This window comes from Mustela lutreola, chromosome 3, assembly GCF_030435805.1.
Source record: "Mustela lutreola isolate mMusLut2 chromosome 3, mMusLut2.pri, whole genome shotgun sequence".
In the NCBI taxonomy this organism is placed as follows: domain Eukaryota; kingdom Metazoa; phylum Chordata; class Mammalia; order Carnivora; family Mustelidae; genus Mustela; species Mustela lutreola.
This window is the reverse complement of record NC_081292.1, coordinates 184,849,385-184,867,870: the sequence shown is the minus strand read 5'-3', so window position 1 is coordinate 184,867,870 and position 18,486 is coordinate 184,849,385. Positions and strand designations below refer to the sequence as shown.

The following is an 18,486-nucleotide window of genomic DNA, read 5'->3' as shown; positions in this document are numbered from 1 at the left end:
AAAGATTAAATTGGGAAATGTCCTGAATGATGTCTGAGTTGAGCAAAATCATTTGAGATGAGTTTATAGCCCTTTATAAATAATGTGTGACAGATGAGTGAACCCACTGCTGTTTTGGCTCTGTCCGATGGAGGGGAAAGAACCCATAATAAATGACTTCCTTTCATTCTGTTAGAAACATCTTTGCAGAGAACAGTGGTAGTAAGCAAATGTCAAGTTGGAAACTGACAAGCACATGGCCCGGGGTATTTCGGCCCCTGTGACTGTACATTAAGAAGAGAGGTGATTCATTTTGGGGGATTTTCGGTGGTGGTGAATATTGTCTCTAGAGGGGGAGAGCATACATTTCAGATTAAACAAACACAAACAAAAAACCTGCCATATTCCCTATACATAACAGTTTTGTATCTGGGTTGCATTTTTTAATGTTAACACTAAAGTATTACTGAGACTAATTTTGTGTTATCCACAGTCTGTACATATGTGAGATGCTGGGCTAATATATAATGCCCATATTTAAAATCTCAAAATTTAGGCCATTTTGATTTTGAAGACTCCTTGAAATAAATGATAGCCCTTGCCTAAGATGGATGGCCCTTTCAATGGCCATCTTTTATATTAGCTACTAATGGGTATTATTGAGCCTCTGACTAATTCTGAAAAGCATTTTGGTGAATTATAATTGGGGCTGTGATTTACTGAGTATGAAGACTGACAGGCCATGCCATACCCTGTAATTGATGTAGAAGCAGAGACAAGCACCGTGATGATCAGCATTTCCCTGATGTGAGGCAAGGAGGACAGGGGCTTCAAAAGCGTCCTCTAGCCAAAGTAGAATATTATTTTGTCTGCCATTTCTGGATTGCTTTTATTAAAAATGGCAGGAAAACATGAAGTGCCACCAAACTTCGGAAGGGAAGTCTCATCCACATGTTATTCAGGATATTCAGGATATTAAAGCATCTTCCATCATGGATATTTGCTAGTGTTAAATGGTTCATGATAGTCAGTGAACCACAAAATAGTCTGGATAGACTGACAGAATTCAGAATCATGAGCCAGAGGCCCAGGCCACATAACCGATGATTCCTGAAAGGGCGAAATCTGGTTCTTTGTATTCTTTGGATTTATTGCAATTTGGATATACTTATCTCTCTGTGTTCCTGAACTTCTGGAGGAAAAGACAGACAGTCTAACATATAAATCAGAAAACTCCATCCAGGTAGGCCCACAAATACATAAGAACTTCATTCTTAAATAGAAAGTACATCTTCAGACTCCTACTTCCTTTTCCTTATGTCCCTTAACTGTGTCATTACTGCATATGGATTATTAACTTTTGCTTTATTTTAGTCTCCTGAATACTTTTCTCTGTAAAATGGCAAATTGTGTGTGTGTGTGTGTGTGTGTGTGTGTTCCATCACATGTCAAGATAAATTGGGCCAAGGAACTGGTTTTCTGTTTTTTTTTTTTTTTTCCCCAAAGCAGCTAAGTCCCTATTTCATTGATATATGGACTTCCTAAGCTTCAGTACCTAATCCCTTGTGCTTTTTATACTCTTTTTCTTGCAGTCTTTATGTCATAGTGTTTGGACACAACACATAGCTCTCCTCTTTCATCTCTTGGCATCCGTGGCGCTATACCCTCCTGGTTTTTGCCTGTCTCCCTTACCACGTCTTCTTAGCAACTTTGTCAGCTCCCCTTCCTCTCTACGAGCTCTAAATGTTGCAGTTCCCTAAAAGCTTGGTCTTCAGCCCTTCTCCCCTGCAGTTGCTCTAGAGCCAAGCTCCATCCTACGTTAGGACCCTCACACAGACTGTTGTCCTCTTGAGCCACCTGCCCTCCAACCTTCCCCTAGCTGATTCTTCCTCCTCCTTCCCCTCCTGTGCTGGACTCCATGTGCTGGACCGTTTGCTTCTCTTCAGACACACCCTGTGCTTTCCCACATCTCTTCTTCATACTTCCGCTCATTCTGTTTTCTGCTCTGTGATGGCCAACTCCATTTTTCATTGCTCAGCGAAAAAGCCATGTTAATTCATGAAAATATCTTATAATCGGTCACCAGAGATTTTTAAAAATTCACATCAGCTGACATATTGCTGTATCAGTCATAGTCCTTTTCACATTTACCTCCTATTATTATTTTTGTATATGTCTTATATCTTCTTGTAGACTATCAGCTCTTCAAAGCAAGGACTTCAACCTCATGTCTTCCACAGAACATACTCCAGGGTCTTCCCTGTAACAGTCACACAGTAAATATGTACTAGGTCGAAGTAATGAAAATACTCACTGCATAAAGAGAAACATTTACATTGTAGCTCACTAAGGTCCCTCCCTCTCATTTCAAAAGAAATGAGCTGAGTCTCTAAGATTACTACCCTTGGCTGATGAGTGCTGTTATTGATGGCGAATTTGGTAGCTCTGAGTATCTTTATGTCCAGCTCATCAGAGCAAGTGGGCTGCTGTAAGTGGTGGAGAGCACCGTCAAACCCTTCTGTCACCTCACCTCTCCAAGCTGAAAACAGAGAGAGCTTCTCTTGCTTTGAGCTTCTTGTTGGTTTTCCGCTTTGCCTACTAATCAGGGCTTTGTTATTTACCTTTTTTTAAAAGACTCATCCAGACATCCTTTCTCTCCTTGGTACTGTTGGGTATTAATTCACCACTGCAGGATACATTGGTAAAGATTTCAGAAATTGCAGGGAAGTGTTTCTTTAATCCCTCAAATTTGCTAAGTACTTTATTATAATGGAGATCATAATCTCTTAGTTGGTGGCAGAGATGCAATAGTTACTGGGGATATTTTTCTCTCGCTGCAGAATGATTATATTAAGAAATTCTTGGTCCGTTTTTCGCCCCCCCCCCCCCAAGATTTTATTCAGTTAGCATGCAAGTGGGGGGAAGGGCAGAAGGAGAGAGAGAATCTCAAGCAGTCTCCCCGCCGTGGAGCCCGACACAGGGCTCAGTCTCAAAACCCTGAGACTCTGGCCTGAGTTGAAATCAAGACTGCGTGCTCAACTGACTGAGCCACCCAGGTGCCCCACTTTGCCCAGCTTTTTAATCCTTTCCATAGACTATAGGATCCTTAGGAAGTAAATTGATGGCACTGAGTTTCCTGTTTTTCATAAGGCATCGAACAGTGCTCAGGTCACTGTGATTCACTTAGTGGCCTCGAGCCTTTATAGGCGAGCCTTGAAAGTAGTTTCATTAGTATTGTGCATGTACCTGTTCATAATTACTATGATGCTCAGATGAGGCTGTGACTGTGGCCTCACCTTGACCGTTCAGCATAAATTGCCCGCCCAGCCAGCAAATAAGTGGTTTCAGGGCATAACTGAGAGTGAGCCTTTATGCCCTGAATCTGTACATCTCCTTGGTTTGTTCTTTACCAGTCGTTAAGGGTCAGTTTCAATCTGCTCAGTGATTTATATTCCCTAATGACTTTGTTTCTATTTTCCTCTACTTTTTTTCACACTGAAAAATACTTGTGTGTGGGACAGCCTCAAGTTGCAACCTATCTTAGAAACAATAACATTATTAATGTTTTTGTAGAATTTATGACATTGCTTGCTGACAGTTATTGTTTATTAAGTATTCATGGCTTGTAGAGTACTGAGCAACAGAGAGAGTGTTCAGGTTCAAGGGCAGAAGATATGTAGCAATGATTCCTCGTACTAAAGGGATATTACTAAATTAAGACGAGGGCTGGTCTTTTCAAATTTGACCTCTGATTGGTAGAAGATGGCATATCCCTGGCTCATTACTCTTCTCTGTCTGGCACTGTTTGACATTTATCATGAATGGGATTAGGGGAGAGACTAGAGGATCTGTTTTCCGTGACCATATTAGGGAAGACAGTTTGGAATTATGCAATTGTCCCCTAAATTCTGGGGGAAGGGGAATAAAAACCACAATTAAAAAAAAAAATAAACATTTAGTGTTAGTCCCAAAATGAACATTTAGCTATAATTCTAAGCATTGTAGAAATTACATTTTATTTCTTGACAGATACCAGTAAGTATTACCCAAACTTGTCAAATACAGACTTTGGGAATCAGCATTTTGCATCTCACCTGCCCTTCCCATCCACCCCCTCTCAAAGAATAGCTTTTGTGCCTACTGACCATGAAGCTCGTGAACCCTAGTACGTACTTACAGGCACACAAAGCATATATTCTCTCTAACCAGCATCACTCAAAATGAGGAAAGTAAATTTGTTGTCTTTTCTAGCAAGTCACCAACTAATAAATCGCATTGAGCAGTTTCTGGAAACTAATGAAACACCGTATTTTATGAAGAGCATGGACTGCATTACAGTCTTCCGGGAAGAAGCCATTCAGGTAACGCTAGCTATCCTTGCTTGCCTTCCTCCTCCTAAACGGTTAGCCATCATCTCACGGAAGACATACGGCAGCCCACAAGTAAGCACAGGCTTTGCAGATCATTGTTCTCACCGTGAATAGCCGTGTTGGCCAAGAGATGCCGAAATGACTAAGTCTTTTTACTATCACTGTCATTTCTGAGGGGGTATAAAGATGGGTGGGTTGAGTGGGTTGCTTCATCCCTGGGAGTCCGCTTTTTATGACATTAGAGCCAAGGCTGTATGATTCCTACTTGGGGAACCAGGGAGATTTACATTGTTGTCTCTGATGACCCACGCATTAAAGGACTGGCTAACTACTTTAAAGAAATTGATGGAAAATATATATTGGTATAACTATTGAGAAGGATATTATGAAGATGGGAGTAGGGATCTGGAGTGCCAGGAAAAATCAAGAGTGCTGAAAATTAATTACTCAGAACCACACCCTACTTTTGATGTGGGTTTTTTGTTTGTTTTATTAGGAATTTTGAGAAAACACTGTGAAAATCTTCCAAATTATTTCTAGGCTTTTATATGTAAGCTCTAGGCAAGAGTGAACAAGTTTAAATTAGAAAGTATATTTTTAAAGTAGGCGCAGTTGTAGTGTGTGTTCTCATGTGGGTGCTTAGTAAGTATTGGCTGGGAGAGTGAACAAATTCTTGAGTTGTTTAGGTTCTTACAAAGAATGATAAGAAAATGAGAAAACTGTTAAAATTAGAAGATACAGAAGTAGATGATCCAGATGCCCTACAGATAAAGAAGAATATGGGCCAAATTAAGTCAGTAAAAGCCTAAGGATCCTGCAGGTGAAGAAGGATCTGGCAAGTTGGGAAAAGGTGGTGAAAATGTATTGCTTTTTCCGCACTGCCCCCATTAGACGGGGCACCCAGTAACACTTTTGTGCCCTGTTGTCGCCAGCTGAAATTACCAAGTCACTGGATTTCTTCAAAAATAAAAATTTTTAAAAAACAAGAAAAGAGCATCAAAAGAGACTCTGGAGACATATCAGCCACTCTTAATGTAGAGAACTTTTTATGCTGCAAACCTGTACAACACACACACACACACACACACACACACAACAGAGAAAAGGGTTTTATCACTGGGAAAAGTGAATAGTGACTGGTCATTTACTCCTGTTAAGGAATTTTTAGTAGTTTTTGGTATTTTTTAAAAAGTCCCTCTCTGTATTTTAGAAGCTGCATACCAACATATTTACAGATGACATAATATGCTCCCCATTTGCTTCCAAACAATCCCAAGGTTGTGGGGGAAGGTCGGTGTATGGGAAGGCAAGATTGGCTGATTTGACAGTTGTTGAAGCTGGATGTTGGGTATATTGAGAATTCAGGAAACTCTTCTATTTTTGTTTGACTTTGTCCATATTGAAAGTTAAAAAGCACAGCACTGGGCACCCTCCCACCCCGAAAAAAAAAAACCAGTGCAGCTCTGAGCAGCTGTGTACCTTCCACAGATGGAGGGATTTCTGGTTCGCCGCAAACCTAGCTGAAATTTGGAATGCCAGACCAGATCTCCCATTTACCAAAGAAGGACATGATATATTTTTCTTACAAATAACAGTGGATTTGGGATACGTAGCGCTTTGTCCTGGAAGTGACTTGTTTCTGTATTTGCTCTGACCTGATGCCCTTCTGCCCCCACATGCCACCCCAGTTTTCAGAGGAGCAGCGCTTTAACGATTTCCTGAGAGCGCTTCGAGAGAAAGTGGAAATGAAACAGTTAAATCATTTCTGGGAAATTGTCGTTCAGGGTAAGGTGTCTTTTATCATTTTCTCCAAATATTTATGCTGTTTTTTTCTAAATCGAAACAAATTATGTTGTATGGTGTGTTACGTGGCAACCTGGTGACTTTCCCTGTGGATTTGGGAAAATGCTTGGGATCCAGTGAATGAAAATAACAAGGCTTAGAAGCAAGCTTAATGAACATAAATAAAAAGTGATAAATAGTGAACATGTAGGTCCTATCTTAAACTTTGTGCAGCATGACCCATTTCCAAGATGGTACCTTTTCTGTTAGTTGGAAGAACCCGCGTGGGCAAACATTGCCCCCTTTCTCAGATTCTTAGACCCTTCCATCCTGCCGGACCCACAGCACTAACACTGACCTCACCCACATTTTGCCCTTCTACCACCTTTCGTGAGCGTGTTCTTGGGCTTTCCATATCAGCAGACGAGCATCTTCGTGCACCAAAGCCATTCCCTTACTTATTCACAGAGACCAGTGCAAACTTAACCTAGAAAGAGGGCAACACATACTCTTTCAGTGTTGGGCTTGATGTTGGATTTCCTTCATGCCTTGTGCCCGGTTTTTTTCACCTGACTTGATTTTCTTTCAGAACCAAGTATAAGATACTACCTATTAAAAATACCTCTTATGAAAACAATGATGTTGAAGATTCTGAAACTTTTCACTTGAAGTAGGACCCTCAGATTAGTTTGAACCTGTATTTCTGGGCAAACTCTGTAAAAAGGAGTTGCATATCTGTCTATCCAGCTTCTAAGGGGCAGCGTTTCATCACTCAGGCAACTATTTCCCTGACAGTTAATTTTTCAGCCCTTTAACTTCTACACTGGGGAGCAAAAGCAATTAGAATAGGTGGTGAATGAGACTTACTCAAATCACTCTGGTGTCTCTGCTGCCAGCCTAGTAGATGAAGGAGATTGGTTTTGGTATTTATTGATTGCCTCCAGCATATTGTTGGCTGAAAGGAAACTTACAGGACATACACAAGGTACGCATTTTCTGAGAGCTTGTATCCTATTGAGAGAATACACATGACCTGTGCCATTTCTAGGTACAAATGGATGTTAAATGTATATGCTTTTCTGAAAGTGTATCATGCATCAGCCATTTGAGGCAGAAGAAAATCTTAGGAAGAAGAGAAAACTAAAGGGTAGATTTTCTATCCTTGATTTGCTCTCACTGAGCTAAAATTGATGTATGTGCTAAATGATAGACATAACCATTGTGAGAGCATGTTGCCTCCCAGCTGGGGCCTCTTGCCATTCCATCAGTAGCTGGTAACATTACTAGAAGTCAAAATGTCTGCAGATTCCTATATTGGGTATCTAATGGGTTTGGGCCTAAGTATATAGTCGTTCACTTATTTATTTACTAAGCTTGTCCATGCCTACATTGATGGGAATTGAAAGATGAATAAAACCCATTCCCTACCCTTGAGAAAAGTATGGTCCATTAGGAGAGAGAACATGTGTACACGTAGTTTATACAAGGTAAGATATGATGACAGCCATTTCAAAGGCATAAACAAAGTGAGCTAAAAACTCTGAAGGAGAGTTTTAATCAGGGAAGACTTCATGCAGCAGGTAGCCCTTGAGATGTGGCCTTCATTTTACAGAGGCTAAGTAGGAAACAGGATACTATAAGATGGAAGGAACAGTGTGAGTTAAGTGCCTTCACAGACTTCATTTCTATAGAGAAGAGCACCTGTGGAGTTTTAAAAATCTCTAATGGGAAGATGGGGGGGTGATGGAGAGGAAGGTACGATCCGATCAGGATTGATTCTTTGCACTGAGATTTCACTCTGAATTACTTTTTAGATGGAATTACTCTGATCACCAAAGATGAAGCCCCTGGAAGTTCCGTCACAGCTGAGGAAGCCAAAAAGGTATTGCAGAATAACACCATCTTTAGATGAAGTATTGTAATGAATATTATTTTCTTGATGCCCATTCCTCCTTAAAAATTTTAAATTTTAAGAGTAACTGAACTAGTATACTCCCAGCATTCTTAATTGACCAATTGGCTAGTTCCTTTTCCTTCAACTGCAGTGTTTTTGTAGGAGAAATTGTAAACTCCCTCAGTCTTCCAAAGACTGCAGTCCTCATTCTAGAACTCACCCGGAACCACAGTGTCATTAGCTCTAGAGCTCCTGAGGTCCTTAGTGCGTACCAAGCATAGCCGAGACCTTGGTAAAGGCTGTGAAATCCAGGTAGTCCAGTGATTCCCACAAGGCCACACTTCAGTCACCTGGGGAGCTGTCATTTAAGAAGTACTGATGACCAGGCCCCACCCCCAAAGATTCTGGTAGTCCAAAATGGAGTTCTGGGGGCAGGGTTTGAGTTCTTAAAGCCCCTCAGGTGATTAAAATGTTAAGCAAGATAGAGACCCTCGTATTCCAGAGTAAGGCACGTCCATACCTCAAGAGTGTATGGTTCAGGTGCCTGGGTGGCTCAGTCGTGAGGCATCTGCCTTCAGCTCAGGTCATGATCTCAGGGTCCTGGGATCGAGCCCCACATCAGGCTCCCTGCTCAGCGAGAAGCCTGCTTCTCCTTCTCCCACTCCTCCTGCTTATGTTCCCTCTCTCGCTGTGTCTCTCTTGGTCAAATAAATACATAAAATCTTAAAAAAAAAAAAAAGTATATGGTTCATAACACTGAACTTCAGGTATGGTTTCTAACTGAGCCAGTCCTACTGGGACAGCACCCAGCAGCTCTCAATCACGGGCTAAAGCCTCAGCCGTCTGCTAGGCATTGTGCTGGGTAATAAGACAACACTCCTGCCCTCTAGAAACTCACTGTAGGCTTGCAGAGGAAGATAACGGAGATTCAAAAACTTAACTACACATGCTCACGGAGAGTTTGGTCTGGGCTGGCGGACAGGAGTCTGTTGAGGGAGTGAGGGAATGGCAGGAACAAGGCTAGAAGTATTCAGCTTAGGGCGAAATTCAGGCTACATTTAAAAATGCCTTATAGTTTCAACTCAAAAAGGCGTTTGGCAGAAACCATAGTATTTTTGGGGAAAGAAGTTAGATTATATGAGAATTTGTATTAACTATACTTTGCCTGGCAGAAGCATTTTGTTAAAGAACATATATGGTCCCTGCTTTCAGGAAGTAAAATCCTGGAATTTTAGAAGCACACACTAACATGCTGATGATTGTCTCAGAAGGGGCTCCACTGTGTCTGTACCCTCTCCCACCAGTCAGGGCTATAAATATATCAGTACTCGAGAGGATGTCATTTAACTGCTTGATTTTATTTGTTTGTTACTTCATACAATGGCATGATAATGTTTCCCCTTGGAACTGGAGTGTATCATTCAGTGCTCTCCAGAGGGAAAGAACCAATAGACTATATATATGGATGTGGGTGTGTGTGTGTGTGTGTGAGTGGGTTGGGAAGAGATTTATTTATTTTAAAGAATTGGCTCGTGAAATTGTAGAGACTGGCAAATCTGAAATTCGTAAGACAGGCCAGCAGGCTAGAAATTCAGGCAAGATTTCCATGGTACCGTCCTGAGGCAGGTTTCCTTCAGCTGATTGAATGAGACCCACCAATATGACCAAGGGTAATCTTCACTTCAGATCAGCTGATTGTAAATGTTAATCATATCTACAGAATACCTTCATAGCAACATCCAGACTAGGGTTTAGCACCACAGCTGGGCACTGTGGTCCAAACCAGGTGGACACATAAAATTAACCATCGCTTAGCATGAAGGCTTATCAGTTAGCTTTTGCTAAACAAGTAAAATAAGTCAAGACAAATAATTTAATTTATTTTTAATTTTTTAAAAAGATTTTATTTATTTGAGAGAGAAAGAGAGCTCAAGCAGGGGGAGGCGCAGGGGGAGAAGCAGACTCCCCAGTGAGCTGGGAGCCCAATGTGGGGCTCGATCCCAGGACCATGAGATCATGACCTGAGCTGAAGGCAGTCACCTCAACTGATTGAGCCACTCACTTGCCCTCGTCATTATTGCATTTAAAAAATTGTCACCGAGGTGAGAGTTAAGTACATGTTATTGTTATTGAAGGAAGATTAGAGCAGCGATCTAAAAAAGGTTGTATTTTTCCTCTCGGCAGTGTAGTGCATCTTAACCAAAGGTGTCATAGCTAAGTGAGTCCAGAATAGTAGAGAGGCAAGAAATCTAAGAAGGGATGACGTGCTTCTTGCAAATTGTCTGAGGCTTGTTCTGTGCTGCAAAGGCAGTGTCTTCTTTGGAACTTCAGGACACAGAGCCTAACCGTGGGGAATTGTGCTGTCCATTCAGCCGCAGAGAGGACTTTGAGTTAATGACGAGGTTTGGGGTGGTGTCCTTGAGTGGTTCCAGTGTCAGCGGCACTGATTTCAGTTGGTCGTAATTGAAGACAGCTCTGAGAACTTGTCATCTTTTTTCTTTCCAAAACATTTATTTTGTTTTTCAGGGGGGAGACATAATCGTTTGTATCAAAAATGTTTTTAACTGGCACCTGTAGGTTTTTGGAGTGAAGTGTGGAAGAGAGTGTGCGCACGTCGGGGGTGATGGGGACAATCACTGGGGGCGAGTCTGGCTCAGAGCAGCCCGCTCCATGTGGTTTCCAGGAGAGAGGACACACCTCAGCCCGCTCAGGGAGGGGAGTCCCTTCTGACAGTGCACTGCAGTAGATCGCCTTCAAAGGAGGCGTTTGTCAAGTTTGATCGATCCCCATAAAATCAGTTAGGGAAACCTGACTATAATCGAGGTTGAAGAACAGTACTCACAGCCCATTTCAAGTCTTCCAAGACACTTACATAAGTTATTTAAAGTTAGCAAGCTGTCAAATTATCTGTATTAAATGTTGATGATTTGAAAGGAAATAATTATTCAGAGATGTCCATTTTAAGTGAAAATTAGATCATAACTTTACACTTGCACCTCTTAACGAGGGCCATTTGTCTTTGGTGTATTCTAGAAAATAGAATTTATGACTCTGAGAAAGTAGATTTTATGACTCTGAGAAATCTAGGTAAGTCAATCCTGCTACAGAAATAGAAATTTCTTCCACGATGTAAGTTTTAAATAGCCACTTTTTTTAAATTCACTGACCGCTCTCACTTCATTTTGAAGCCTGGACATAACCGTGATGCCATTTTCACATTTTTATTGTTGCTATAACCTGTCCATTTTTTCACTTCACTTTTTCTGTTTCTGTTTGTTCCTGTTAGGCGCACCATTAGCACTTGGTGTTTGGTAATCTCGGTACTGTTCTCAGGGTGTGGCTCTGAGGTGGACTTGTGTCGTGTGGCTAATCCTGGCACGTTCCAGGAGCATCCAGAAGGTTCTTTGCCTCAGGCCACCATCAGTAAAACACCTGAACTGGTGGGAGGTTAGAAGAGGCTGATTCATCATTTGAAGTTTATCTTCTTCATCAAAGAATTTTTTCTTTTCCTTTTTAAAATAAGTTTATTCTTGCTAACCTGTGTTAGGGTTAGGACAGTGACTCTCAACCAAGAATGATCACACAGGGTCTGCTACTGACTCCTAGTGACCAGAGGCCAGGGATGTTGGGAAACCGAACAGCCCCCACATCAAGAATTATCTGGCCCAATATGCTGATAATGATGTTAGGAAGCCCTGGGTTAGAAGAATTAAAACAAGCCAGATCCTTAACTCAGGCAGAGGAAATTGGCTTAAGTTGTATATAATTTTATTCAGCTGGAAAGAATTCTAATGATCTTCTAAAGGAGTTTTTATTTTTAAAACTAAAGCTTACGGGGGTGCCTGATCTCTGAAACCGAGAAAGGGGCTGCTCCTCAGTCGGGTGGTGGGAGCGGCGGGGTGGGATTACCCAGGAACAGAACCTGAAAAACACTGATCTAGTCCAAACTCCTTATATTGCAGATGAAGAAATTGAGGGCCCCGAGAAAGAAAATAACATGGCTGAGATCTCTTAGTAAGTCCCTGGCGAGGAGTCTTGTTCTAGGACTGACCCCGGGTCCTCCATTCTTTTTACTCCATAGTAATAGCACAGAAGGGAGAGAGGACTAGCCTTGTGGCTTTGTCGTATTGTATCTCAGAGGATCCCAAGGGGCCAAGCTGTATCTAAATAATCATTTGATTTGAACTTGGAAGGGGGGCAGGTATCTTTTTAGCACCTGTTTTCCTGGTGGCTGCCCAATCTGGCCTTCTTTATTGTTGTTGACATTGATTTTCCCCCGCAGCCTCATAGGTCATAGGAGTTTAGCAGTCTGGTCATTTTACAGACTCCATCTAGAGAGGTGACGTTGACTTGCAGTGTCTCCTGGCTAGTTGATGGCTGGCAGAATTGACTCGAATCAAGAGCCCTGCCGTCCTAGGACAGTCCTCCTCCTGCCACACCATGATGCCACCTCTTCGTGCCTCCACCTTAGAACGCTACCAGCCACATCCACACACGGGAAAGATGCTCGCGGTCCCTCTCGCAGGAGTGCACCCGGCTTTCAGTGTGTGAGTTTGTAAGAGATCTTCGAAGTCTTGTGAAGGTTACAACATAAAGTTCAAGAATCATTACTGGAGATCAGTTTTCTTTAACTACTGTCTTCCGTTGACCCCATGATATTTTTTCTTTGCTCTTTTCCACTTTCCTTCTCTGCCGTAAATCTCTGGTGGAGTTGTTCTGTATGCTAATTCAAGGAAAAGCAATAAGGAAAGTACCGCAATTTTACCTCATATTTGTTTAGAGCTTGATACTTTTTTAAAACTTAATTTAATTTTTTGTGTGTATATTCCAAAATTCATTGTTTATGTACCTCAGCCAGTGCTTTTAATATACAATTTTATAAAAATACTGTTGAGGTAGAACATAACATGCAATAAATGCACGGATCTCAAATGTGTAACCTGGTAAAGCCCACAGCTGTGGGCGTTCGCCACCCAGATCGAAATACAGAACGTTTACGTCTCTCTGGAAGCCTTCACAGTCAGGAACCCCCGGCCCCCGAGGTTACCACTCTTCTGACACCTGTCACTGGAGAGCAGTTTTGCCTATCCTTAACTTTATTCATCCATGATGTTAGAGTTGTTCTTTCTGTATTATGACTATATACTACTCCCTTTTATGGTTATACCACAATGTATTTATGCATTCTCCTATAATAGGCATTTGATTGTTTCCACACTTTGGCAATTATGAGTAAAAATGCTGTAGATACTTTTTTAAAGATTTACTTATCTGTTTTAGAGAGAGAGGGAGAAAGAGAGCAGGGGAAGGGGCAGAAGGAGAGAGGGAGAGAGAATCTCAAGCAGATTCCCTGCTGAGGTCAGAGTCTGACATGGGGCTCAGTCCCATGACCCTGAGATCATGACCTGAGCCAAAATCAGGAGTCAGACACCTCACTGACTTAGCCACCCAGGTGCCACTAAAAATGCTATGGATATTCTTGCACCTGTCATTTGGTGGACATGTATTGGGCATTTTCCTAGGAATTGGAACATACAGTCTACAATATGACAAAGCAAGTTTGCATACTTTATTTCGTTTGAGACTCGCTATAACCCCAGGCGATAGGGTGAGTAGTAGTAGTCTTATTTTGTTAATTATATAAAGGTCAAGCAGCTTGCCCAGGGTTACTGAGGAACTGACACAGCGAAGGTTAGGGTTTTGTTCTCCTACACTAAGTTGTAGGATTTCTCTCCTGTGCAATGCTGCCTTTATAACACTGAACATTGAAATCAGAAGTATGTCCTTTTAGACAAAATACATGCAAACAGACTTGTCCTTCCTGATGCTTTTATATGTCTGAATTATGGGTGAGTCTTTGGAATCACCTGATAGTGTCAGAGTCAGCCCAGTGGAAGCCATGTGATTTTAATTTGGGATTGGTAACCATCTGAGCATGAGGTGATTGTTAGTTTTTAGTCTTCTGGAGAGATTAGACGGAAATTTCTATACAGGTGTTATCGACTCCATTTCTCTGCTTGTATCCAGGATCGTACTTTAGTGTGCTTGCAAAGTAATAGTTCATCCATTTCATAAAGCTCTCCAAGTAAGGACACTCTTTCTTGGTAACCCCAAGTAAATCCTGGTGGTTTGAGGAAGGAGGAGTGTGTCACACAAGTGTCCTTTCTGTTTGTTCTCGACTTCTGAGCATTGCAGAGGGAAAGAACACAAGAGAAGATGAGAGCTGGCTCCTGCCCCTTCCTGCTGCATTCAGAGAATCTGCTGCTTTTATTGAGAAAGCAGGCCAGCCACTGAATTCTCTGCTGTATCTCTAGCTTCCCGTCACACTGCACAGCCTGCAAATTACTTGCAGTTAAAAACTGATGAAGAGGAGTGATATGTGTAAGGGATCAGCCTTGCCTGGGGTTTTGAGGAGATAACCGATGGCGGCCCAGCTCTTAGCCATCATTTGCTTACACAGAAGTACGGAGCAGATCTGCCAGGAAAATCACTTGCAGTTGTTTAAAGAACTTGATGGAAGTGAGAGTTTGCCTGCTGCTGCTCCTGCCTTCCTAGGACCTTAGCCTAGTCTCCAATATGTGCCGTTGTGTTTAACTGTATGTAGCGCGGTCACACTGTGCCGACAGTCCTGTCCTCATTTATCTGGCAGCTGGGAAAGGGGCTGTGCGGTGAGGAGGAGATGGGAGTTGGGGGCTTGTAGAGGCTGTGTGCCAGGAAACATTAGGGATTTCCTGGATTGGGACCTACCATGCCGCCTCTTACCAGCGATGATAAAGGATGTGGTGGATGGCAGAACTGCTGAGCCCAGGGAGTGTGTCGGTCTTCAGAAGGTGCTCAGTGGGTTAAAGCCTCCTCCTTCGGCTCAGGTCATAATCCCAGGGTCCTGGGATTGAGCCCCACATCGGGCTCTCTGCTCAGCAGGGAGCCTGTTTCCTCCTCTCTCTCTGCCTGTCTCTCTGCCTTCTTGTGATCTCTGTCAAATAAATACATAAAATCTTTAAAAAAAAAAAAAAGAAGAAGAAGAACAAAGTAAAAACCACTTTTAGTAATGATAATTAGGATCACAATCTAGAGTTTCTTAGATATCTTGGAATCTAGGCAAGAACAGAGTTTAATCTTTAGACATACACCACATGCAAATACATGTGTGAATAATTTTTCTGTACTTGGCCCTCAGATATCTTTATTAATCATCAGCCAAAGTACGTAAATAGGATTAGTGATACAGAAGCTCCTTTACAGTTCTGTTGCAGACCAGAGCTCTCCACCCCTCTTGCTCGCCTTTCCTGCCTCTCATACCAGTGATTCCCAGTGTTGGGCATGGTCCAATGTAAGGTCAACAGGGGCTATGGAGAGACCCATAAATGTCCTTAGAAGGTTAATTCCTTGCTCTCTCAGTCAAAACTGTAGTTAATGAATGGTGAGGTGGTTTTGACTGAGGGAAAACAAAGTCCAGGAGGGAGGTTGAGTCAAAAGCAAACCATCATGGCCATGTCCGCGGTTCCAGTTCTGCCAGTACAGCCTCCACTGTCGCCTCTTGTTCCCTGTGTGCGTGAGTTTCTGGACACGAGGGACAGAAGGACCTGCAGCACTGGCTTCCTGAGACTTGCTGCACAGGTCTGCACTTGAGACTTGAGATTTGCACTTGAGACTTGCGGCACTGGAGCCTAATGTTTAAGAGAGACATGAGTTCACGGTTTGTCAGAGACATATTTTAACCTATTTGTGAGGTTTCAGAGGCCTCAGTGGTGTCCATTGTATCATAACAGGAATGTACAGGGAAGGCAGTTCTTGCCATGTTTTCATGCTGAGGTAGTGAGAAGAGTAGAACTACACCTTTCCATCCTGGGTGGAGGCAGCTGCGGGGGAGCAGAGGGGGCTCGGGGTCTGGCTCACTGTGTGCGCGCTCCATGCACATGGACCCTGAGGAATGCTGACAGGGAGGGGGATGCCCCCCGTTCCAGCTCACCCCTTTAAAAACACTCCTTCAGTTTTGGCTCTGCTGCCATTTCAGATATGATACTGGAAGGTAGATCACCTTTGGGTGTTAGATAAGTGGCTCACAAAAACCTAGCTCTTATATGCAGTGACTACATGCCTTGAGGAAAGGAGACCCCACTGCTGTTTCTTGGAGGGACAGGACAGAGAGCAGAAGTGTTCAGATGATTTTCAAGGGCACCCAGTACCCTTTCAAAACCTGAAATTCATCCCTAGATCCTTGCAGACTTCAATTCAAGGCCCTTGCTTTTCTGCACATCTGCTGTTTAGAAGCTCCAGGTCTTGAATACTAATGCTGAGCAGAAGCATGCACTAGAAACTTCCTCATCCACCTTCCTTTTCATTTATTTCCTAACACTGTTTGAAGGATTTCCAGAAAAGGAATTGTCCAGCCTTCTAAAAGCTCCCCCATTTTTGTGTTTCACATCATTTACAGGAAGTCCTTCCTTTTGTCCTCAGTAGAGTTGAGGAATGAGATTCTAATTGCTGAGTTCAAACACTTGATTCTTAGGCTCCTTTCAGGAGAGACCAAGACATACTGGTTTGGGGAGTCTGGTTCTTTTCCTAACCCTAATGAGCACACATATCCTCTCTGGAAGCAGAAATGGGAATATTGGGTGTCCTCTGCACCTGGTATGGGCCCTCCGTGGGGTCACTGCCTTGGCGAGCCATGTTTCCTCCCTCTTCACAAGAGGGAGTGGGTGACTCACTTGGTGACGAGTGAGTGTGGGCTATTCAACTTCAAAATCATTCTTCTCCAGGGCCAGAGGAAGGCGTGGTTTCTTTGAGGCCATTGCAGTGACACTTTGGGGATGAGTAGGCCTTCTTAGATCTGCCTGTGGCGCTGCTAGGAGACAGTGCCCTCCATCCAAAGAGGCAAAAATGTCACTGTGGTGTGCCTGACTTTCTTTTCACAGTTCCTGGAGCCTAAAGAAAATCCAAAAGAAGACACAGCAGCCGTATTTGCAGAAGGTGGTGACGTGGATGATTTAGTAAGTGCTTTTAATACATACCAGGTGTTCTCTGGATTGACATCGCCCGAGCCGTAAACACAGCCACAGCACTGCTTACCGTGGACTTGATTCTTGTTTGGGTTTTAATTGATGACACACCAGAAGCTCCCTCCACTATTATTTATTGCCATTATAAATTTAATCAGATAGGTAATTTCATAATGGAAATTCCTGTGCTCTCTGGTTTCACTTATATTGTTCATTCAGCTTAATCCTCTCCTGTGAAGGACTGGAAAGAGCTGGCGAGGCCATTCCTTTAGTAGCAGAATGTCATAATTTACTGAAATTGCTCTCAACCCAAATAAACAATACAACATGCAGTTTGTGTGGGTTGACGAATAAAAACAGCCTTTCGGAAGCCTAATTCTTGAATGTTCTCAATTAACTTAATGTAAACAAAATTGGCTGATAGGCGTTTGGGGGTTTCTGGACCTTCTCACGCCACGTCTGGGTACCTGGGAGGCAGTGTCAGTGTTGGCTTTGTATCCATCTTTCACGGGTGGAGACTTCCTGCCTATAAGCCTCACGTGACAGCTGATTCCAGTAAACACTCTCAGTCCTTTTGTGGAGAAATCCTTAGCTGGTAATGAGATACTTGGTATTTAATGCCTACAATAGGTAGCAGTGAGTCGGTGCGCAAGCCCAGCTCTGCCACTGGTGAGGACAGCCGTTGTTGTTAAATGGTCTCCCACCGGAGAGGCAGTGGTCCAGAGTTGGCTCCCTTCTGAAAGTATTGTTTTTGTTCACAGCTGGACTTGATCTAGGTCGTGGCTGCGTGGGGAATCTACGAGAGTTGCCATCGCTATCACGCCGGGAGCTCTGTCCAGAGGAGGCCCTTCAAGGGGAACAGGAAGCTCTGGAGATGGTCCCCATAGGTCAAGTGGAAGTGACTCTCCTAATTCTCTGGAATGAATATTTACATATGTAAGGGATAATTTCAGTCCCACGTTTATAAAGAATCCTTGTTATTTTCTCATCGGTGTATTATTTCTTTTGTGGTCTTTATTGATCTCAGTGTATAATGCCCGTACTTTGAAGTTTCTGGAAAATGGATTTCCTCCTGACCTGGTATGTTGGTGAGGATTGCGGCCCCCATGAAGCTGTCTTGTCCACAGCTATGGCATGTCACTGGTGAGTTCCTCAGTTCTCCCCCAGAGGTGGAGTCCTCGGTCGGATCCTCCAGCGGCAGTCACACCGGTGCTGATCCAATGGTGGCATTAGTTTCTTACCAGCAGAAGGGTGGGTTTGGGAAATCATGGCTAAGGGCTGGCTCTCTCTTTTTCTTTAAGCCTTTGAGTCCCCACATTACGTCAGCTGTGTGTATAGGTGGTTTCCTTAAGCAGGGCGGGAGGGGGGAGCACCACTGCCCCACGTATTGAGCTGTGGCAGTGCTCTCATGAAGAAACGACACCCTTTTGGCCCAGCCTCTGACATATCAGCAAACCCTAAA

General features: G+C 43.0%; 1 protein-coding gene across 1 annotated transcript in view; it reads left to right on the top strand.

Annotated features, from left to right (window-relative positions):
• XRCC5 (X-ray repair cross complementing 5) overlaps positions 1–18,012 on the top strand; it is a 90,488-nt gene extending 72,476 nt beyond the window's left edge. Inside the window, exons 17-21 of the mRNA XM_059168103.1 lie at positions 4,231–4,340; positions 6,038–6,134; positions 7,946–8,013; positions 16,941–17,015; positions 17,786–18,012. Coding sequence (XP_059024086.1) covers positions 4,231–4,340; positions 6,038–6,134; positions 7,946–8,013; positions 16,941–17,015; positions 17,786–17,800 — 365 coding nt within the window. The 3' untranslated portion in view covers positions 17,801–18,012. The remainder of the gene's footprint in view (positions 1–4,230; positions 4,341–6,037; positions 6,135–7,945; positions 8,014–16,940; positions 17,016–17,785) is intronic.
• Positions 18,013–18,486: the final 474 nt, after the last annotated feature.